The sequence below is a fragment of the Solea solea genome, chromosome 13 (genome assembly GCF_958295425.1).
Source record: "Solea solea chromosome 13, fSolSol10.1, whole genome shotgun sequence".
Classification (NCBI taxonomy): domain Eukaryota; kingdom Metazoa; phylum Chordata; class Actinopteri; order Pleuronectiformes; family Soleidae; genus Solea; species Solea solea.
Window position 1 is genome coordinate 5628406 of NC_081146.1, and position 23004 is coordinate 5651409.

At 39.2% G+C, this 23004-nt stretch overlaps 2 protein-coding genes and 1 non-coding gene across 4 annotated transcripts; 2 read left to right on the forward strand and 1 right to left on the reverse strand.

Annotated features, from left to right (window-relative positions):
- Positions 1-1324: 1324 nt before the first annotated feature.
- tpi1b (triosephosphate isomerase 1b) lies at positions 1325-6077 on the reverse strand. The gene is made up of 7 exons (XM_058648812.1): positions 5855-6077; positions 3564-3687; positions 3252-3336; positions 2522-2654; positions 2307-2392; positions 2123-2210; positions 1325-2037 (listed from the first exon to the last, which is right to left on the reverse strand). Exons 1-7 carry the CDS (start codon positions 5961-5963, stop codon positions 1919-1921), a joined length of 744 nt encoding a protein of 247 aa, XP_058504795.1. The 5' UTR covers positions 5964-6077; the 3' UTR covers positions 1325-1918.
- A 1449-nt stretch (positions 6078-7526) lies between these two features.
- On the forward strand, positions 7527-7583 carry LOC131472014 (U7 small nuclear RNA). The gene has a single exon (XR_009242048.1). It is a non-coding gene; the product is annotated as a U7 small nuclear RNA (small nuclear RNA).
- Positions 7584-8159: 576 nt separating this feature from the next.
- lpcat3 (lysophosphatidylcholine acyltransferase 3) lies at positions 8160-21980 on the forward strand. Of its 2 annotated transcripts, none has more exons than XM_058648448.1 (13): positions 8160-8409; positions 11068-11175; positions 13132-13241; positions 13712-13805; positions 13909-13946; positions 15435-15613; positions 15759-15867; positions 15990-16076; positions 16613-16776; positions 18699-18846; positions 19085-19240; positions 20331-20474; positions 20567-21980. In XM_058648448.1, the coding sequence occupies exons 1-12, from the start codon at positions 8325-8327 to the stop codon at positions 20448-20450; spliced, it is 1398 nt and encodes a 465-aa protein (XP_058504431.1). In that variant the 5' UTR covers positions 8160-8324; the 3' UTR covers positions 20451-20474; positions 20567-21980. The 2 variants fall into 2 exon arrangements, with proteins under 2 accessions (XP_058504431.1, XP_058504432.1); XM_058648449.1 differs by having other exon boundaries at positions 8171-8409; positions 13135-13241.
- Positions 21981-23004: the final 1024 nt, after the last annotated feature.

Consider the following 23004-nt stretch of genomic DNA (forward strand, 5'->3'; position numbering starts at 1 on the left):
CTTTCTTTCTTTCTTTCTTTCTTTCTTTCTTTCTTTCTTTCTTTCTTTCTTTCTTTCTTTCTAGTATACTATACTATATCATACTATCTATAGTATGACAAACACTAATGGAATAATATAATATACACAGTGATACTTTTCTATGGCTATAATACATACATAGCAATATACAAAACTGTATAAAAATAACAATATTAAGATACAATTAAAAAAAAATAATGTAATGGTGATCAAATAGTAATCATGTCATCATTATATTTTCTTTTCTGTGATTATTTATGGTTTAAAAAATAGTGTTTGCTAAGGAGGATCTGGAAACATCTGCCATGTCACTTTAAATCAAAACTCATTCCCAGTAGTTTACCTGTTTGTGTCTCTTAGAACGTGTCACTGTCATTGTATGTTATTCTACACAAACAGTGAACAGGGTGTGTCGACAAACCAGTATACTTTGTATAAATAAAGGTTTACAAACCTAAAGCACCTTGTGTCCTTTTGCCCAAGATTCATTCACCTTTTCTCAGGTTCAATTCACTTCAGAAAAGATCATATGAAGTTATTTTAAGTTATCAAAATTGTATAGTAGAAGCAACAAATATATCACAAGGATAAAAAGAAATGAAAGGAAAGCACAAAAGTTTTCCATTCCAAAATAGGTCACATCTCTGTAAGGACACAACAAGTGAGGCCCAGCTGGAGCAGTTTTCATTTGACAACTTATTTTCTTTTCTTCATTTGATAAGTGCGTGACTCAGTCAAATAGTTGTTTTGAAAGAAACGGTTACAAAAGTTATAAGCATTTTCAAGGACCCGTACAAATCCTGTTTGCCCCTCACCTGGCCTCAGAAAACATGTTATTATACACAAATGAATGTGTGTACTAAAAATAACGACGAGAGCACACTTGGCACTTTATTTCGACCTAAATTCTCAGGTTGCTTTGAGTTTTATTTTGCAGTTCAATACACATTAGTCTATATACTGTAGGTGTGTAACTGGCAGATGGTGCAGACTTTTCCCTGATACATGAACCTTTTACTGCTCTGTCTGTTTTAGTTCAGTGCCAGGATAAAAATAGCAGTGAAATACTCCTCTGCATGGCATTGTTTTAGCTGGAGTTCACTCTTGTAATGAGACACCCTCAATCCTGAGAATACCACTGGGATTAGGATCATGTCTGTAGGAACACAGCAGCCTGAAGAGCAGGTTGTAAAAGCAACATAGTATATTTTCTGTCAATTACAAGACACATTGAATGGTTTTATGGGAAACCCACAGGAAAGATGCCATCAAGGCAAGTGACAAATGAGAGAAAACACACTCATAGAGTCTCTAAACCGTTTATTATGTTTCCTTACAGCCATCCAACCCTTAAACCCATCGACCATGACACAATGTAATGAACATTTAATGGACACCTCCCTTTTGGTGGAACAGCCAATGAGAGAGCAGCACATGCAAGTCTAGAGGGAGGTAAATAGCCACAGAAGAACATCATAACTATACATAAGAGACACCAATATTATTAACAGACAAATAAATCTAATGGACAAGAGCTGTGACACTGTTTACACATAGAGAGTTGGTAAAACTGTTCAAGTAAAGGCGTGGACTCCTCGTCCACCTCAAGGTGTAACTGTCCGTCTTTACAGCTTGAGCACTTGTGTGGAAGTTAGTATGCACAGACTATTTTCAGTGGACTCATTTCAGTGCAGTACAGTGTATGTGTCAACCTGTCCATTTTCTCCAGGAGAGAAACCGAAAAGATAACAGAACGAGGAAGGAATGACAACATGACACAAAATACTTTGAATAAAAAGGGGAAGATGACTAAGTGCTGGAAGTGAGGGAGGATGAAACTAGATCATCTGAATGGAGCTGGCCTCTGATCTGGTTCAGGTTTGTTTTTGTTTTGTTTTTAAACCTTGGCGTTAATGATTTCGATGAACTCTGGCTTGAGGGAGGCTCCACCCACAAGGAAACCGTCAACATCCTTCTGGGAGGCAAGTTCTTTGCAGGTAGCGCCGGTCACAGAACCTGAGAAGAGGAGCACAGACTCATGAGAAGAGATTGACGTGGGAAGTCACAACGAGAATATCTTCACCTCATCATTTCCACTGACCTCCATAGATGATCCTCACAGAGCTAGCTACAGCCTCAGACACATTGCTCTTCAGCCATTGCCTCAATTTATCATGAACATCCTGAGCCTGAGAGGTCACACAAAAAATTGACATATGAAGGGTTATGAAAACAGACTGTAGTATTTAAGGGTGAAGAAATATTCAGTGGTTTCTAATATTTACCTGCTGTGGGGAGGCAGTCTTGCCAGTGCCAATGGCCCACACAGGCTCGTAAGCAAGCACGACCTTGCTCCAGTCCTTTACATTGTCTGTGAAAGAGACGTGTGATAAGACGTGAATTTCTTCACTGATTGGACTCCAGCTAACACAAACATCCCCTGAAACAATATTCAGTGTGGATATTTATCTCCACAGTTGGGTTGTCATGAGCCATGTACCTGCGATGACCTTGGTCTGAGCATTGACGACCTTCTCGGTGATGCCGGCCTCTCTTTCATCCAGCTTCTCGCCAATGCAGGCGACCACACCAAGACCGCTCTCCAGAGCGTGGGCTGTCTTCTGACCGATGAGCTAGCACAACACAGGGGGGACAGTCATTTCGTTTTTTTGTCACACTTGACGTCCGGGCAGCACTGGATGCATGTGCAGTGTGTGACTAGCGTGCGGAATTCCGTGCGTCTCTGTTGTTTATACAGGGAGTGTGTCAGATCTGCTGTTATATGTTTTAAATAAGGTTTGTCTTATTTAAAATTATTATTTCTACATGCCAGAACTTGCATCTGTCACTGCAGCAAATATTTTCACAAAGAATCAATTCAGGCAAAACAGAAACGCTATCATTTTTTAAACTTTAAAATACGCACAGAATGTGTTGTGTTAGTGACATATTTACACTTGGAACTGTGGTGACAGATAATTGTCATCATCTTTTTCTGCTGTGCACTGCACACTGCTAACAGAGAAAGTAGGTGAGAGCTTGTTTGACTAGAGAAGTGTGAGGGTGAAAATCTGAGAGCCTGTGTCTCAATGAAAAGCAAGACTTTCCGCAGCCAGACCTGTTAGACACACTTCCAGTGCGGCCCAGGCCTTCCTTAGGTTCCTTAGCATAAGAGACAATGATAGAGGTGGTGTAAAGAGAAAGCACAAGATAAAATTGCCCAAAATTACCTCGTCACTCTCTCCAAAGACGTGGCGCCTCTCAGAGTGTCCCAGGATCACCCAGTGCACACCACAGTCCTTGATCATCGCAGGGCTGCAACAAATAATAATAATAATAATGATAATAATAATAATAATAATAATAATAATAATAATAACAACAACAATACACAATTATATACAATGAACACAAAAGAAGCAAATTGGCTCCATCTACAAATATTTGTAGTATTTATAATCTGGATTAAGTGTGTTATTTACCCTTATTTATTAGTCAGTATCACACTATAATTATTTTCCTCAAATGGACACATGATGTACCTGATCTCCCCAGTGAAGGCACCCTTGGCAACTTTGTAGCAGTTCTGGGCAGCAATACCAAACTTAGCATCCAGCTTGGACCTGGCAAAGTCCAGGTAGATGGCTGGAGCACCGCACACCACCTCTATATTAACACAGAGGTACAAAACAAAGCTTAGGCCACAGTGGATTGGACATTAATGACTATAGACCTTAATGTCAGATAGTGACTTAACAGTTTAAATATTTTGAATTGAAAATATACTCACTGCATTTCTAAAGACTTTAGGTAGAAAGGAATCATTATTGATGTAGAAGTGATGAATAATGGAAAACCACTGACCAACTGGTCGACAGTGTACTGTTGCTAAATACATTTACACAACACCACAGAGGCTTAGAGACATTAAAAATACATTATTATACATCTTTAATACTCGTGCCAAAGTGTTGTCAATTCTGTTGCTTTTTAAAATGATTCACATTGCACAATTATGTGAAATGTTTGCCCTTTCATGTGCAAACATGCTTTAACTGCAATGTGTTCTGCAAGAGCAGAGTTAAGACACTGACATTCAGAAGGTAACTGTATCTTTGGGGTTATGGGAGTCTATATTAAACACATCTTTGGTAAAGGTCATCTCCCTCTGGCCACACTCAGACCTCTCTGCATTAAAGGCCAGAGTTCAGCCACCAAAAGGTCACCAACATGTCTACATTCTGCAGAAGTCAAGGAAAAGTCAAGAGTTCATGTGGTCAAATAAAAGTATTTCAATATCCTTCAAGTGAAGAAAATCAGTGCAGTAGAGGAAACAAATGAACTTTGACTTTTAAGCTCAAAAAGAGACTGAGCGGTGGGAAAAGCCTCCTTGGGGTTGAGTCTGGCACAGTGCAGGGCTGGATTCATTCATGGAGCAAGGTTCAAGGACAGTCTAAACTAACAGTAACTAACAGTTTGCCTATGTGCAGACCAGGCCAGTGGCAGACACACACAGAACATCACAGTTGCATAACAGCACTTTACAGGCAGAGCATAACTGGCCCAGTGACAAAGGAAACAGGCCTCGACACATTGGCGTTTCCCTGAGAATCGAGCAATGAAAGAACAGCAGCGGTAAAATCGTGTGTTTGGTTTGTGTGAAGCCTGCAGGAAGCAGACAGAAGCAACATGGTGCTGCATTTAAGTGGTGTAGGACAAATGGTAGACTGGATTACTCTGAATGGAAGACTATGTTCAGTATAGGCATAAGGCAACAGGGCAATTTGCAGTCATGACTATTGTCAGTCAGTCATCATCTACCGCTTTATCGTCTGCCAGAGGGTCGCGGGGGGTGCTGTGCCAATCTCAGCTACATCGGGCGATAGGCGGGGTACACCCTGGACAGTTCGCCAGTCCATCGCAGGGCCGTCATGACTATTGTGTCCAAAATAATTTAAATTCACAATAGTACTGCGATAATTATTAGAAAATGCCTTTAAAACATTTGTAGATGTGCCTTCTGTCCATGAGCGATTAGATAATGTGTGTCTCTTACATTTGTTTTATAGATACAGGAACAAACTACTGATTATTGAACAAACTATGTTTTGTTTTTTTTAAAAAAGGTCCAGTGTGTACCATTTAGGAGGGTATGTATGTGCCACCATAATACCCCAACACATGTATGGACACACAGGGCCTTTAAATCTAAAGGATCTGGAATGACTGGAAAGACTCTTCATTGTGGGACATCAAAATAAATCACTAGGACTGTTCATTAGTAACCATTCTTAATTCACTACCATGAAATATTAACTATTTCTCCAGTTACAGTCATCTTGACACTGGCTTACATGGCTCGTGCTTATAGATCAGGATGCGATTTAGTTTAGTTCTGTGGTCGTTCAGTTTTACTGCCAAGCTCATGGGCAAATAGTGACAATAATTGTTCAACAAAATATCTCACAATAACCTACTGCAGGATCAAAGTGTGGATGTCAAAATGACCCAGTTTCCTTGAACGCAGCGTGCAGCAGCAGGCAGGGCTGCAGTTGTCTACGTGCCGCTGAAAACGCAACACCGACACTGACATGAGCGTCAAAAACCGCACAGCAGCGTGACTCACCTGCACCTACACATTTGACTGTGCACGTAGCTGTGTTTTATGTCACAGAATTTCACTTAATGCACCTTCAATAAGACATAAAGTGAAGAGGATGGAGGGTCGTGATGCTAAACGTAAACGTACACAGAGGAAGTGGCTCGAGGCCAAATCAGCTAACATTGACACTGACAGAAGGTTAAACCTTGTTTAGTGTTTAAAATCACATACCGACATTGGGGTCCACGGTGGCTCCGTTCATGGTCTGAATGAGCTCCCCGAGACTCTTCTTGTCTCCGTTCATCTTCCAGTTTCCACCAACGAAAAATTTCCTGCTCATGTTTGCGGTGTTTGGTTGCTTCGGAGGTGCTTGGTGGGAATTATGAACGGTACCGACGACGGTGTGCGGGAGGACACTTCGACTGGGGCAGGAGAGCAGGCGCCGGAAAGCAGTGTGGGAGTTTTATAAGCTGGACACCAGACCACTCCTATACTCCTCTTCATTGGTTAACGACAGCACGCACGCGAACGCATCACTCCATTTGAGGAAGTGAAAGAACAAATGTCATGATGCATTCAAAGATACTTGTAGGAGTGGGACTTTACTGTGTAATAAGAAAAATTAGTTATCAGTTATTATAACAATTATATTGATAAATAGGTTCTTAAAATGCAGCCACTCGACAAGTTAGTATTATTTAGTGACCATAGCTTTAATTTACAAGGAAAGCCTGAATGAGGTTGCAAATATATTTTACAAGATGGTCCTAATGGTACAGACAGCCATAATAACAAATTACAGCAAGGTTTAACACTGTAGTATAATATAAAAGTATAGTGTAATAGTAGCATATACAATTGCCAGCATTTAATGATCAAACAGGGCAGTTTGAATCAGTTCTACTAGATCTATAAGATTCAGCTGGTTTTGTAAATGATGCCAAGCAGAGGGAGCAGTTACCCTTCTCCCAGTTCAGTGTGGTCCTCTGGAACATTTAACAGAAATAGATCCTGGGAGTGAAAGCCAACATTTGACATCATTAATGAAAAATGTCAATGAAGTGATACTAAACCTAAGAGTGCTTTGTAAATAAAATAAACATCACACTTTGTAGTATTTTTTCTTTTAAATAAACAATGACAGTCTGTTTTCCTCCATAAAAGTATTTATCTAATATATAACTGATAGCAACTGTTAGCCTATATCATGTTTTTTTTCTTTACTTTTGAAGTATATACCCTCATTTACTGCACACTGTATATATTTTGACTATATTTAATCAAAATAAAAGTGCAAAGGTTAATTGAACTACAGAAATGTTCATAGTTATTTACGATGTCTGTCAGGTAGGTTGTTAAAACAATCTTGGAGAGGTCGCTGAAGAGTTCCAATAATTGCTTAAATAAAATTAAACTCTTGATGTTATGTAATAATGTTATGTAATAATTGAAACATAAACAGTCAAATACTTTTCCCTGTATTTGACTGCGATAGCAACCACACAAAAAAGGATTCTATCACATTAATGAGTGTTTTTGTGTAGTTTTGTCGATGAATTACTGAATGAATCAGACCTATAACTGACGCCACGTTTGGTTGGTTGAGACGACAGGGGCCCCGCCCTCTTTGTGCTGTCTGCTTGAGTATGGGCTCTTCTGATTGGAGGATATTATCCCTGTCTTGCATAACCCACGTATGCGTGGAAAAGAAAATTACAAATAAATAGACTTTACAAAGATGTTGAACACTATATTTTCTGCCGATATACATTGTATTATTGCCTTTATTGATACGGTCGCTGTTGTAAATGGTTTGAAATGTTTTGTCGTGACAAATTTTACACCATGATCAGACAGTATGTGTGCAAACAACTAGTGATGCCTGGGCAGGTGGAGCAGCAGAGGATTTGTTAGCTCTTTAGATATTTTTCTAGTAGGCTTCTTTTAAAGAGAAGCCCATAATAATGTTGAAATATAATCAAGTATACAGTGTGTCCCTTCATATCCTATCCAAATAGGGAAGTTATCTCAATTGTAGAGAGACCCCGAGTGAATTGTGCCGATTAGCATGTACTATTAGAGTAGTACGTTGTCATTAAAGACAGTCAAGGCAAAACTCTGAAGAAAATGGAGTAGAAACATACTTGAACTATTGTTTAATCTCCTTTACATAACTTCAGGGTAAACTGAGCTACTTATGTCGACATAATAAAAGCAAATGTTCTATTTAATTCTTGTATTTTCCATTTGCACATTCACTTGTGTAAATTATCGGAAAATATATGTAATGTATAAATGTATACATGTTTCCCATGTCAATAAAGCCTCTCGAATGAATAAATAGATAGACCACAGCCTCAAGGTTTGTGTATTAGCCTGTTGTTCCTTTGTGTCACCACATGAAAGCACACTTTCACCAAATCGTTAGTTCTGTCCGATTTGCGACACAGAGCAATTCTTTATCTTGTGCTTTGCTGCACTGCGTTCCTTATAGATACATATTAGCCCAAATATATAACCTTGATGGTGCGTTAAGAATCTAGATAACTAAACGAAACAAAGTACACAGTTTAACTGTGCAAGCGAGGGAGTCTGCGCAAGAGCGCGCTTCTGCACAAGCACGAGCGTGCAGTGGCCGTGGGTCAGTCGACTTCACCGAACCGTCGCGGCGCAGTCAGAGACATTTCCGCCCTCAAGAAAGATGGCGGCTCCCTTGATGGAGAAATTGTCGGAGTCGTTAGGTTCCCCGGAGCCAGCCGTTCGACTCATTTTATCCATTTTAGTCGGTGAGTTTCTCCTCATGTCATCCGTTATTGTGTTCTAGCAGCCGAGTTTTCCACCGTGACAGCTCACACACCTGCGTGTAACTGTCACGGCTAACATGACGGGTCAGTCAGGTACCGACAGAGCTGTAGCTTAAGGCTTTAAAACCGTCGTGTTGCTCTGCTATGTTGTAAACAGTTACACGTTTACAGGAGAAATGTGCGACTTATTTGTAAACGTGCTTGTGAATATGGGACACACGGGCTCAGCGTTCACGTTTCTTGCTAAAACATCAGCACCTTCTGCTAAAGTAATGCGGGCAAACCTGAATGAAGGTGTTGGTATTTGGCTAGTTTTCATAGTGTATACTGGTAGATAGTAGCAGGATCTGTTTGCCCTCTCATTAACTCATTTCCCAAACTAGACACATTAGAATTACACCCTCCTCCACCACCTCCTTCTCCTTCAGTGTGGTGAATTTGTTATTCGTGGACTGTGGGATTTAGTGAACGAGAACTTGAATGGGAGACCAATGTTGGTGAAAGAAACAGACGATGGTGTTGGGGGAGGGCAAAGCTTTGTTATGGAGAAAAAATGCTGCCAAAATATGCCTCCCACCATTTACCCCTCATTACTTTGAGTGGAGGGATAGAGAATTCAGTTGACAAGCACTTTTACATTCAACTAAACACACATTTTTACTCCAACAAATCTGTTGTTTCACTGTAGGCTGTCTAACAGCTTTTCTTCCAGGTAAAGGGTGGGAATGACAGGCAGAGTGTTCTCTGAACTTTGCTCAGACACATGGACACATCTATTTTACTCTGTGTGCAGCCCCACTCAATACCATTCAATAGATTGTACAAGGTCTGTCACACCATGGTTTGATTGGCTGGACTGAAACCTTCTGTCAGCCTGTTGCATGCTCGTTGTCCCGGTTTAATATTGTGGTCACATAACTGCTTTGAACGTCAGCAAGAGAGCCTGAAATGAGAGGAGGTTCCGCCAGCATTTCCTCTGCTATACATAGGTTTGACATGAGGTTATTTGGCCAGCCAACTGCTATGCAAGGGCAGCTGTATTGTATTCAATGGGTTAGTGGAATACATTAGTACTTAAAAAACAAACAAACAAACATAAAAATATGTAAATGTTTCACAAGAAGCCTGCAGTTCATCCTGCATGCAAGTGGTCAGCCAGCTGCTTCGCAAGAGCAACCACATAGTATTCCACTGTGTGCTACTTCAATAGTATTAGTATTCCAAACAACAAATAATAATAATAAAAATGTGCCACATATTATCCACAGATCAGTTTCACAACTGCATTTCCCTGCATGCAATTGTCTCATATCATTAGCCCAACAGGAGCTTTATTTTATCCTATTAAGGCTGGTTTATTTATTTATTTTTTAATGTTCACAAATGTTCACTAATAGGGGAGAAATGCATGTATCTGTATCTCAGTAATGTTGACGTCAATCCTTTCTGCTCATCACAGAGACTAAAATGAAAATAACCTAATTGCGTAATTTCATTTTATTTAAAAGCAAAGAGCACTACAAGCCAGCATTACTCAACAAATGTGTGCTATTTTTGTAATATACTGTACATTACTAAATGTTAAGTTGCCCAGGAGAATATTTATATCAGCAGGATGGTGTGCAGATCCAGTAGTGTGGCTCATTAAATCTACAGTTGGTTGTTGTTAGTTGGTTAATACAACAATTGTACTTTTTATTGAGATGAATTCATTGAACATTTGTCCAGAAATATAAAGTAAACCAACAGACCCAGCTGAAAAGGTAAACTCATGCCCTTGTTGGAGCATTAATATGTAATCCCTGCCTTCCTTGATATCTAGTAATTTCTGTGGTTTGTGGAAGGTCAATGTTTCAGAGTCTTACTACTGTCATCTACTCAGATAAAAGCTGATAGAGATGAGTCATTTTATCATCACTTTTCTTGTGATGATAAAATTCTCAGTGCAATTAGTCAAGAGTCCACACCACAGACCACTCTTCAAACAGCACAGGATCCCTGTCTGAGATCACAGAATATCTGATGGGGAAAATGTGATGGGAGGAGAGTGAGATGCTGAAGTTTTTTTTGTATATTTTTTGTATATTACCTATAAAAATTGCCCACTTTTATATTTCAAAGTGGAATGTACAATGTTGTGGTACCTCAGTGAGAGGAGCTCTGCAGCTCAAGTCTCCTTGGACGAGGGCTTAGATGTTTATGAGACAAGATTCCTTACATTTTCGAAAACGTGGTGGTGCTGCAAAGGATTGTTTCAGGGAAAAAGGGGATTCTCTGACAAGGTGGTGCAGCAACCAGCCACTTTTTAAACTGGCCATTAGAAATACTAGTACAAATTAATAACTAATGCAAAGTAGCACATTATGAGTTTATGAGTGAAGAAGTCCAACTGAAGCAGAGAGTGATTCAGTGTAAGAATTAAATCTGTAGTCCAACTCAGGGCAGTCATCTGGACGCCACATTTAAAAGCAGCACACACCACACATGCACACCAGTGGGGTTAATGTGTTGAAATGTGTGTGGCAACCATGTGTCTCCCCCCCCCCACCCCACAAGGTCATAATCGCTGAGGCAGCAACACTGTAGCAACACTCCTGATATAAATTTCTCTGAGTATTTGTTTCTCTGTGTCTCCTGCAGGTTATCCCTGTGCTCTGTTCTACAGACGCGTTTTGTTCCACCAGTCTTCCACAGTTATACATTTATTCCACACCTTCTCTGGACTGGCTCTAGCAGCATTCAACTTTGGTGAGATAAAGGGGAAGATTTGTGTTGTGTTTGTGGAGGACTGCACAGGCATAAAGTCCTCCATAGCTTTTTAAGAGTTGAAGTTTCTTTTGTTGTACTGGGGATGTTTATGTATGTATGTATGTATGTATCTTATCTTATCTTATCTTATCTTTAAATCCAGCGTTACTCACTAAACTCTATCTAACTCCGTATCCTTGAATGCATTTATGTTTTCCATGAAATATTTTCAAAGCCAACTTTGAAATTTCATTTCACTAAAGCTGACTCTTTGTCTCTTTGCATTTGCAGTGACCTCCATAACTCTTTTCAGATTTCAAAGCATTAGCATTTGCAGACAAATAAATGAAGGAACAATCTACACACTGACAGCTATTCAAGTAAAAAACATCTTTACATAGACGCTACACCATCACTTAAAATGAAAGCTTTAAAGTCACATTGATGAGTCACTGACACCATGAGATGTATGTAACTGAATGATAGTCAGACAGTATGTTTGTGACTGAAGTTACTGTATATATACAGTTAACCCTTCGGTCAGCATTTGGCATGCGTACTTGTCATTACCATATATACTTGTCATTACGGTAGCCGAGACATGATTCACCAGCGCATCACACGTTTGTGAACGTTATCTTGGAAAAAGGGGCAGAAGCACTCATACACTCATTGAATTCTTGAAAATACTACAGCTGTAAAATTTAAATAAATCCAAAAAAAAAATGAATAAGAAGGTTAAACTCCAGTTTGCTTTATCTGGGCTTGTTCGTCCAACTTTTAGAAATTTGACTTAGGCCTGTACATACTCCGCAAAAACAGAGGCATTTGTTCTTTTTCTCAAGGTGGCAAGAAGAAGAAGAACAATAACAACAAAGTTAGTTCTGGCCAGGACATTTCATTCTTTACAAGTGCAGAACGCCTGGGAAGTCCTCTTAGGGAAGGACAACATTTCCGCATTAACCACACCCACTTCAAATTTCTGGCCAGTTTTGTCAGACACCGCGCAAGAAAAGAGAGAGGGAGAACAAATTTCTCTGTTCTTGCAGAGTGTGCACAGGCATTTACATGTTTATTTCAAAAGGTCTAGTTTAGTGGAACTAACACAATTATTCGTTTTTTTCAAATATCATGTAAATGAACGGACAGATTTAACCCATCAAGTTGAAGAGTAATGCTGAACTCAGTGAAAATTAAGACTTGAAGTCATCAAATCTGTTGTCATCGTGGCATGTAGCTACTGTGACAGGTCGTCCAGCACAAGTTTCATAGTGTGGCTTTAACGTAGTGTACACACGTTAGTTAAGTGCATCAAGGCTGAGGAACTCCTTGTTGAAGATCAAGCTAAACGACTGGCAGGCAGATGAATCATCAATGAGTTACTAGTTAAGTAACTTCTCACTTGATGAGGAAGTAGATGTGGTTGTCTGCTGTAGGCAGGCACACAGGTTTGACCAGATTCATATGTAAAACTTATTTATATGCTTGTAGCCTTGTTTCTATAAGGCTTTATACAGTATAAAGGCTTATATTTTATTATTCAATATAATATAACAAATCTTTGATATAAATCAATATAATTGTGCAAAGTTATATAGTTGGGCAGATGGAATGGATGGCACTTCCTTGTGGAACCCAATGACATTCTAGACTTAACACTAACTGCTAACATTGATTTCTTTCTCTTTTCTTTATTCCACTGGGGCTGCACTTGGATTTTACAGCAGGTCTGTTGCTTTATCTCTCTCCTTGTGGATTATTTGTTTTTCCGGCTTTCTTTGAAAGCTCAGTTCAATTGGGATATTTATCATGTCTCTGCTTTGCCATTGTCTCATCACCTCTGCCAAAGCTAAACTGTGGAGAAGGAGGAAAAGTGCTGTTGTCATTTCCAGACCTACAAGTCACGCTTGACTTCTCCCACCATCAACCCCACCCCTCCTCTGTCCATCTCTTTCCCAGGCCCTCAGCTTTATCACTCCGCAGTATGCGTCCTTGTCCAGTTCCTGATGCTGAGGCTCATGGGAAGGACAGTAACAGCTGTCCTGAGCAGCTTTACCTTCCAAATGGTGAGCTGTCCTGGTCTTTTTGCTCTTTCTCTTTCTCTATGCACCCAGACTTACCTGTAGCAATGCCTCCTTGTTGTGCACTGCCTGACTTTTACTGCAGTGGCGCATGTGCTTCTACCCAGATTAACTGCATAGTCCTATCTCAGATTTTTGCATCTGCAGGATGGAGTTTCCTTTTATTTTCCTTGTCTGCGCTTACACACTGCTAGCCTTCTGTATGTCGAAGGGCAATTTACAGTAAAGCCAGTAATCATATTATCATATATAGTCCCATGCTTCACATGCCCTTTGTTTTTGCAATATTTTGCTTTGCTTTTTACCCGCACTATAACACATGTGGTGATGAAGCCTTGTGTTTACATAGAAATGTGTTCACTCTAGATTTCCTGTGAATTTCCTGATTTTGTGTTTTCATGCTTTTGTTTGTTACGTCTTTTTATTTAATTGTGTCCCTCCTCATCTTCCTGCAGCTATACCTGCTGGCAGGGTATTACTTCACTGCAACAGAGGAGTATGACATCAAGTGGACGATGCCTCATTGTGTACTCATGCTTAAACTTGTGGGTAAGTGGACACAAATCTCTTAATATTGTCTTAATATTGCTTAATATTGTTTTCTTGTTGTGTTTTATAGTTTCTGACAACGGTTACTTTTCCTGATTTACAGGTTTGTCGTTTGATTTCTATGACGGCGGGAAGGAACCAGTGAGTTGATCGATCTCTTGCTTTTTGCCTGATTGCTCATGTATATTTGTTTGAGTTTTGCTCATGTTTGTTTAATTTAGCGCTTGTCAATCTTTATTTTCCCTTTCAGCTACATTCGGTTACTAAATACAAACATGTCACCTGAGTAAATAGCCAGTTTACTATTTACTGGCATGACAACAGTTAGAAGTTAGAATTCACACAACAAAAGCACAATCATGTGTTAAGTGATATGCAAACAGCTGCAGGGCAGGGCAGTACCAAAATGTTTTTTTTTTCTTTTATATAATACAGTAAAAATAATAGAAGAGATGTCTTTTTGAATGTTTCTCAAAATGGAAGTCGGACAGTGTGTCAGATTGTTTAATTCACTGTGAGAAAGCAACAAAACACGGGTAATCTTCACAAGCCTTTTATTTTGAAAAGATACTCGACGATTGATCTCCATATTCTATGCCATCATAGTCTGTAGTGTAGACCCTGCATAGTTACAGGGTATGTTACCATGCCAACATAGCTATTCAGTACATTGACCATAACGCAGCTTTTAACCTTGATTCAAACACAAACCATGACGTATTAACTACAGCAAGGTCGATTAAACAAGCAAATGCTTTGTTGAAAAACAAACAATAGTAAGTTGCAGCACAGGAGAATGAAAACAGACCCAGCAGGCGAACTCAACAGGACTGGACACACATCCTCGCAGAGCATGGTGTGAAATGAAGCTAAGCAAAATAAATTGAAAACAGGAATAGTGTGGATCCTCAAAGCAACAGTTTAATAACAGCAATTTAACAAAAGGTGTTTTTTTGCTGGAGAATCCATAGTCTACTTTACTCTGCCTATTCCAGTGCTTAGCCTCAGTCAGCTCAGACTGGCTCTGTCTACTAAAGGGAGAGCAGCAGGAAAACACAGGACGAAACAAAACACAAGATAAAGCTAGCAAAGGTCTTACATAAGAGGATTTGTGTTGTAAACTGGATTTATGGAAATTGAACTCAGAACCTGTTACCAGACACAGCACAGTCTGGCTTGTTCATTTTTTTCAACATTGCACCACAAGAGCAGAATCTGGCCATAGTTGGATTCTGAGAGAGATGGCAGTGTAAAATGTATAGCATATGTATAATGACATTACTCGTACTGTAATTGCCCCTTTTGTTGCTTTATTCTCATTCTGTTTTCATCTTTTTTCTGTATGAAAATGCTTTAAATCTCGTTTGTCTGGTTTATATAAACAATTCAAATAATTTGGCCTCATCTTTACACAGTTGCAGTTCCTATTTTACTGCCTGCAGCTGAATTCCAGTTAATGAGTATTTAGTGCACTCTCATTTAGTTTATGATCATTGTAGATTTATTTTCCCTTTTTTTGGGCCCATCCTTAGCTCATCAGTTTTTTTTCGAAAATGCATTTCCTTCTCCTTTTTGTGTATGCTGGCTTCCCACATTGCTTTCACTCATATTTATCTTTCATTGTACCAGTCCCAGTTGAGTGCAGATCAGAAGAAAGCAGCCCTGCCGTCTGTACCATCTCTGCTTGAGGTCTTCGGCTTCTCCTACTTCTATGGAGGCTTTTTGGTGGGGCCCCAGTTTACACTACGAAGCTACCAGATGCTGGTGGCAGGGGAACTCACCGACTGCCCCGGAAAGCCTCCAAACAGGTACAGGTCTCAAGAGTGGGAATCTTGGGAGTGACCAAAATAAAAATGTGCTAAAAAACAAGATAGTTGCATCTTTGCAGTTAACACTAACATTAATACCTTCTCCTCTCTCAGCCTCATCTTTTCCCCATTCTTTATTTTTCAGTGTTATACCTGCTATGAAGAGGTTTGCTCTGGGTTTTTTCTTCCTGGTCATATATGCAATATTTGGCCCTCATTACCCAGACAGCTACTACTTAACAGATGAGTATGAGGTGAGAAAGATGCAGACATATAATCGGATTGTGAACTCTTACATATTTCAACTTTACACATGTGAAAACCTGATGATTCGTCTGTTTTGTCGACTAAAATGCAAAACTATTCTTCTCCACAGGCTCAGCCATTCTGGTATCGCTGTGTGTTTATTCTGCTTTGGGCTAAAGTCAATTTGTATAAATATGTCAGCTGCTGGGTCATAGCAGTAAGTATATTCACGTAATATTTCAGTTTGTGCATGCAGTGCTGTTGAGACTTGATGGCAAACATCTGGGCACCAAATCATCTGATTTGGTGCCTGAATATTATATACAATATATGCTGGTCAATAACTGTCTATTGTTATATGGTTTTCTTCAATGTCACAACAGCAGTTCCTAAAAAATATCAATTTAATGTTTATGCATCATGCACATAATTGATAAAGCTTTCCTTCACAAAACCCAATCTTTAAATATCTGAAATTTTGTTTAAGTTGATAATTATTTAATCAACTTATTTGAAATTGTATTATTGTGATGTCATAGTGCCCAGCCTTCGATGAAGCTGTGTTAATAAACAGTGTTGAGGTGAACATTAAGAATAACAACTGCCTACTACTGCCCTTTATATAGTTTTGTTCACTCGTGTGCTGATGATGTCATTTTTTCTGCGGCACACCTGCATCAGCAGTTTATCTGGTTCATGGTGTGATGTGACATGAGCAATGAGTGAAACTGCTGCGTCCTCTGTGTGTTACAGGAGGGCGTGTGTATACTCTCTGGCATGGGCTACAACGGTGTTGTAGATGGACGGCACCAGTGGGACGCGTGTGCCAATATGAAGGTGTGGCTCTTTGAAACCACGCCGCTCTTTGGAGGAACCATTGCTTCTTTCAACATCAACACAAACGCCTGGGCTGCCAGGTAAACGTGGAGCCTGCAATCTGTGAGCATGTGTTGTAGAAAAAAGTTAACTATTAATTGGATGACAACCGTCAGGTTGAGGTTAAGACAGTTCAATCCATTATCCACACGACTTCTATCTATTGTTATTTGTCCGACAAGAGTCATCGCAGGGAGGAGGAGTTTGTGGTTTTAAGGCAAATATTGAGAGTCAACTGTCAACATATTCATGAATGAAATTCTTTGCCCATGTGACACCATTTGATGCTGACCACACTGTGCAACGCTATTTATTTAACAGTATATTACATGGTGAAATGCATCAGCTACTTAAGCTCATTTTTACATTTTACACTTCAAAACCACACAGTTTTAAATGGACATAATAGTGACTGGTGAGTGGAAATGTGAAATGCCTGTCAACATGTAGATAATGAAGTAAATTAGGACTTTATGGTTGGTCAACGGAGGGGATTTGTGGCCTTTGGCCATAACAGACCTTGACATTTACTAAAAGGTTGGACCTATGAAAAGAACGTGCTATTTTTAGTCACATGTGTGCCACTTCTGAGGTTCAGTTCTCTTGACACACATTTAAGCAGTTAAGTAAAAAAGAGGTTCAGGTAATAATATGATAGCTTGTACTGTATTTAATAAATCTGACTGGAGGCCTAGTTTGAATTATGTTTGTTTAAGGTATTTAAATCATCTTGCAACACACCGTTTGTAATTCATATCCAGTTAAACAGGTAATGTGCTAATTCTCCTGCCAGATAGCAAGACACATGCAGATGAGAAGAAAAGGGCAGAGCTGAATGACTTGATTGAAATAAGGCCAGTCAAACCTCAAACAAGGAAAATGATGTGGCAAATGTGACGAAACAATTTTTCGGCGGCACAGAAGAGGCAGTGCATATTAAGGCCGCATGCTTCAGCCGCATCATAATTAATTATAATTCCAGACTGCTTCCCTTTTGGATACGTAGCATAAACATTATCTCAGGAGTGATTTAGGATAATTCTCAGAGAAGCTATTACTGCAGAGACGGGTATGATAATTCTTTTTAAACATGTACTGTAACTGAAGGATCCAAATCTTATGGTAGTAATTTAACATTTTGGATGCCAACTGCTGTAAAACACCAAATAAGAATTAAAAAAGATCAAAAACATGCTGATTATCGGCATAAAATAGTTGGTGAACCTGGTACGTAGACATCAAATGCTAAACTAAATGATTGCCTATCAACAAATGTTGCATTCACAGGAAGGTGTGATTTAAAAGAAAACAGACCTAATTGCACAGTTGCTTGTTCACATAGCTCTTCTTTGTTTATGTGTATTTACTATGCTGGTAATGCTAGAAGTAAATCAATTGTATATTAATGTAATGAAGAGGCTCAACTATTTTTTTTATAACAGTAGGATTTCTCTAGGGGCAGATTCAATTTGTAAATAAAATGAATTTAAAGTAGTCTTTAAAAATATTTGATTTGTGTGTCAGCCATTTGGTTTTTAATTTGAAAACATCTTGTGTATAACGCGTGTGTAGAAGGTGCAGGTGCAGATTTCTATAAAAGCACGCTGAGGTTCTAAGAAACTATTTCATTTTGTGCTTCACATACTTTACCTCACTGACCTTGCTCTTTAGAACTAATGCCATAACTTGCAATCAGTGTGCCGAGAGGGAGAAACACTGGTATGTGGACTGAAAACACAGTCTGCACCAAAATTATATTAATAAATAGACTTGTAAAATTTAGATATTTTAATAGAATCGCAGTTGCTATGCAACAATGAGGTCCAGGTGTGTGGTTGCCTTGTGGACACTGATAGCTGACTCATTATGCATTTCTCACCACCCTTGTCTAATTTTTTGGTAAGATAAAAGGAGAAATAAAGAAGTCTCCATTGATATTTCTTCCTCCTGTGTGTCCTTTCAGACATGTCTTCAAGCGGTTGAAATTCCTTGGCAACAAGACTCTGTCTCATGTGGCCACACTGTTGTTTCTGACGATATGGCACGGCCTTCACTCTGGTTACATCTTGTGCTTCTCCATGGAATTCTTTATCATCACTGTAGAGAGACAGGTACAGTGCAGTGGTGATGAGTGATGCAATAGTAATTATGTTCTCAAACATTTCTTTCAGGAGGTGGCAAGTGTGTTATTAAATGACTTAATACGGTTGAACAAATGCTTCCATGGCTGAATGCACTAATTACATATTGATACAGTCACAAATTGGCGTAATTTTAGAAGGTGATATTTTTGTTCTGTTACTATAATCATTGTCTGTGTGTGTGTGTGTGTGTTTGTGTTTGTGGCAGGCCCTCGCACTGGTGCGGGACAGTCCCTTGTTGACGAAGCTGGCCAACAGCCCACTCTACCCTCTCATCTATGTAATCCAGCAGTTTATACACTGGCTCTTCATGGGCTACCCCCTAGTGCCATTCTGCCTCTTCACCTATGACAAATGGCTCAAGGTAACACCGGAACTCTACCGTTAGAGTCACAGGTTCTGGATGAAGAAAAAACTAAATGTTTGTTGAGCATGTTGTTTCAAATACCTGTGAGACTATGAAATATGATTCAGGGGCTTTATTCTTCAAAATATAAATATGTAAAGCCCAGGACGAACTGCAACAGTTAGCGTGTGAAAATAATAGCAGTCAATGAGTAACGAGCATGGATGTTACTACTTTCCATTCCAGTCGATTCTTCTGCATCTGTGACTTTTGTGTCTGTATATTATTGTTTTTGGAATGGATATACAACAGTAACAAAATGGAAACATGTTTCATTTATATGGATCAGATACTAAACCAGGAAGTCACGGTCGGATCATCATCGATCAGCACATACCAGCCCTCTCTTTGAGTGAAATTGCGTTTCCAAATGAGTCAGATTATTTGTGTCTTTGTAAACACAGCTATTAAAAAAGGGAAACTGAAAGAAGTATGCAGTGGTGGGCAGAGTATATCCTGTTTGCTTGTCTCTGTTGGTCATCACACAGTTGGATTGACTCATGATAGCGCAGCGGCATCTTGTCATGGTTGTTTTTTTGTTTTTTTTAGTAAAACATTGCCAAATTACATGAGGAACTCAAAGGAGTTTATATATCCAAATATATGTGAGGTACTTGTTGTGTGCCATTTTGGCCTAGAGTCCTTTGCTTCGTCATTTCCACAACGAATGCTGATTCAACATACTGAATCAGCCGTAAAGCTGCCAACAAAAGCAGATGGTCAATGATGAGGGCTATAGATGACCATCGATGGCCAACCGTTTGTGATTCCAGGGCTTTAGATTATGATTGGTAACATGGGATTTCTCCATGATCAGAATGTAGAGCTCAAAAATGTATCCATCAGTAGGGATAAGAAACAAAACAATGGCTTTATCTCCTGAATGAAGTGTGTAGCTTGTATCATCACATCATTGAATTTAGCTTGGGAATGTGTCGGGAAATAGTAGAGAGGAGTAATTTGAATTGGACAGGTGTTAATCATTTATAATGATCTGAATGGATGATTCACCTGTTGTGTCATGTGTTTTTTTTGTTGTTTTTTACAGGTGTATTCGTCTGTGTATTTCTGTGGTCATGCATTCTTCCTCGTAGCCTATTTAATCATGCCATACCTCCGTAAGGCGCTGGTGCCTAAGAAAGAACGGAGCCCGAAAAAACAGGAGTAAACCTGGGTACTAAGACTTGGCATGGTAAGCAAGTGCAGGCCTGATTCACCTTTTGCGTTCAGTTAATAATGTTGTGTTATAGACAGACGTGAAGTAATGAGTGCTTTTCCTTCCAGGTCTGTCTAAGGCTAAATATCCACTGAAGGGAACTGTGACTTTCAAGGAGAAGAACGGAAAATATTATAAGGCCTTTAGTAATATATAAATATATGTTCATGTAAAAATAAATTTCTATATATTTTTGTGTTGTAAACGGGAAGGTGTTTTTATAAACATTCAGTGAAATGTTTACAGGAAATTACCATCGTGCCACGTGGGGTAAGTGTGAGCCAATCAGGGGTGATTTCCTGTTTGTTGAATCTTTTTTTTTGTGTTTCATTTTGAAGACATGTGAGCCGTGTACAACTTGAGACTTACATGCTGTCGACACACAATTGCACTCACTGTACATGGGTTCAGAGTCGGTCGCTGACTCTGTGTTTTTCGTTTCATTTCTGTCTCACCTGAGCACCTGGTTTCAGCAGCGCCCTCTGCAGGAAGCTGAAGCACGGTGCCGGCGCGTGGCGTTTTCTGTTTTAACACATCATGCATACGGCTTTCTGCACATGAAAATAATAATAATGAGGGGGTATTCTTGGAAATGGCTGCCAGTGGTTACACAAGCACTGTAAATCACACACTGTACATTAACACCGACTCAAAATGGCCTTGTATTATTGAATGTTTTTACAGTACATTTGTCCTGGTTTTAATTTGATTTGTGATTGGAAAAAAAAGAAGATTTTATAGAGTTTTAACAGCTTTTATGATAAAAGAAAAACATTTTGTAGCTTTGGATAAGATTTTTGTGAATGGATATGCATTGCTCCCTGCCTTTCCCACATTTGATGGTTTAGTTGTTTTTCTTGCCATACGTGTTCTCCCTCTGCTCGGTGTCAGCCACTCCTGTCTGTCTGTCTGTCTGTTGAGACAACTCTGAAATGCACAAATGTCAAAGGTCATAATTCCATAGACTCTTGCTCACAACCTAACAACTCTGTCACTACAGTTAATTCTTCAGACCGTCACTTGGTCAGTTGGTTTGTTTTAATCTTGAACTGGAAGCAAAACGAACAAAGGAAATAGAACAAAAGGGGAGAAAATCCACTTTTGTGTTTGATTTCACAGTTTCACCTGTTCTATAATTTAAAATAATCAAAAGTAGAAGCATCCCATTCCAATGACTCCATATTTTATTTCATCTTTATTGAGTGGGTGGGCTGGATTTTTCAGTGATGTGCTGAAGGACCCACTCAGACAGGATGAATCCCCCCCCCCCCCCCGTAGCAACGATCCAGATTTTAATAATATTTATACATGACATGGGGATGATTATTAATTAATGTGAAATGCTCTTTCAAGAGACTACTTTTTGCCTTATTCCTACCAAATGTACAAAGGAAAAGAAAATCTGAAAATAATGAATGGGGGTTGATTTTTTTTCCCAATACGCTTTTATAAATTCATTAAAATGCTGCATTTCAAGCAGGACTCTGTGGTTTGTGTGGACTCATTTGTGCTGCCTCTATACAGCCTGTTCTGGTACAAATACATAGGAGGAGCAGTCCTCATGGACCAAAGGCTGCTGTCAATGAGGCAGAACCTCAGTTACGAGGCTCTGGTTAAAGACTGCAGTAACATGGATTGTGGTCTGGTGTTATCTGGTTATTGATAAGGTTTTGGTGAGGCTGTCCTATCAATAATAGGTATGCAAACCTAGTATGTGAGTGTGTACGCTAACACTTCAGATACAAATGATTGTCTTGTTAGGACCAGTAGTCCTCGCAGAGGCTCTGGTAAAGATTGACAGAGCCGGCCCAAGGCATCAGCAGCTGCTTATTTCATTTTAGCCTTTGGCTGGCTCACCAACAGTGTGTGGAGAAGAAGTAAAAAACACTTATCTAATCTTATGTAATCTAGATAACATTAAATATCTTTATATATCTGACTAGTGTTTATCTTAAGTTATTTGGTTTTATTTTGGAGTTGAAGATTGCTCATTTAGTGCACATCTGTTCTAAGTTTTAAAAACCAGAGTCCTTAAACTGTTTTATTGTTCAATAACTATAATCACCACACTTGAATATGAATGTGCAAATTACTCCTAGACCATCTTTTATGATTTTACTACACTCTAATGTTAAAAAAACAAAAACAATAGTGAGACTCGTTTGGTGTAAATACCACAACTATAATTAATAGTTAATAGTTAATAGCTGTCTGCCATCTTTGCTAACAGTAATGCTTACAGGACCAAGTGTCACTGGTGGGCATGTAACACAGAGAAGAATGAAGATATTTCTCAACACAGGGGAAAGTGAGGTTGGGAAGCACCATTTTTCAAAAATACTACCCTTATTCTAGTAATACAAAGCTAAACGCAAATTGGTAAGTATTCCTTTAAGGCTGATGATAAGGCTCTGTTAGGCTACTCAAGAATCAAAACAAGAACAGCTGCTCAAACCTGTGTGTGTTCTGAGGCTTTCATTAAAGAGATAACATGAATTGTGGACAG

Coding starts and splice junctions, on each gene's coding strand:
- tpi1b (XM_058648812.1), bottom strand. CDS start 5,963: ATGAGCAGGAAATTTTTCGTTGGTGGAAACTGGAAGATGAACGGAGAC. Junction 2,655..3,251: donor TCTTTGGAGAGAGTGACGAG/GTAATTTTGGGC, acceptor GTGTTGTGCTAG/CTCATCGGTCAGAAGACAGC. Junction 2,393..2,521: donor TCAGACCAAGGTCATCGCAG/GTACATGGCTCA, acceptor TCTCTTTCACAG/ACAATGTAAAGGACTGGAGC.
- lpcat3 (XM_058648448.1), top strand. CDS start 8,325: ATGGCGGCTCCCTTGATGGAGAAATTGTCGGAGTCGTTAGGTTCCCCG. Junction 13,242..13,711: donor GCAGCTTTACCTTCCAAATG/GTGAGCTGTCCT, acceptor ATCTTCCTGCAG/CTATACCTGCTGGCAGGGTA. Junction 15,868..15,989: donor ACTTAACAGATGAGTATGAG/GTGAGAAAGATG, acceptor TCTTCTCCACAG/GCTCAGCCATTCTGGTATCG.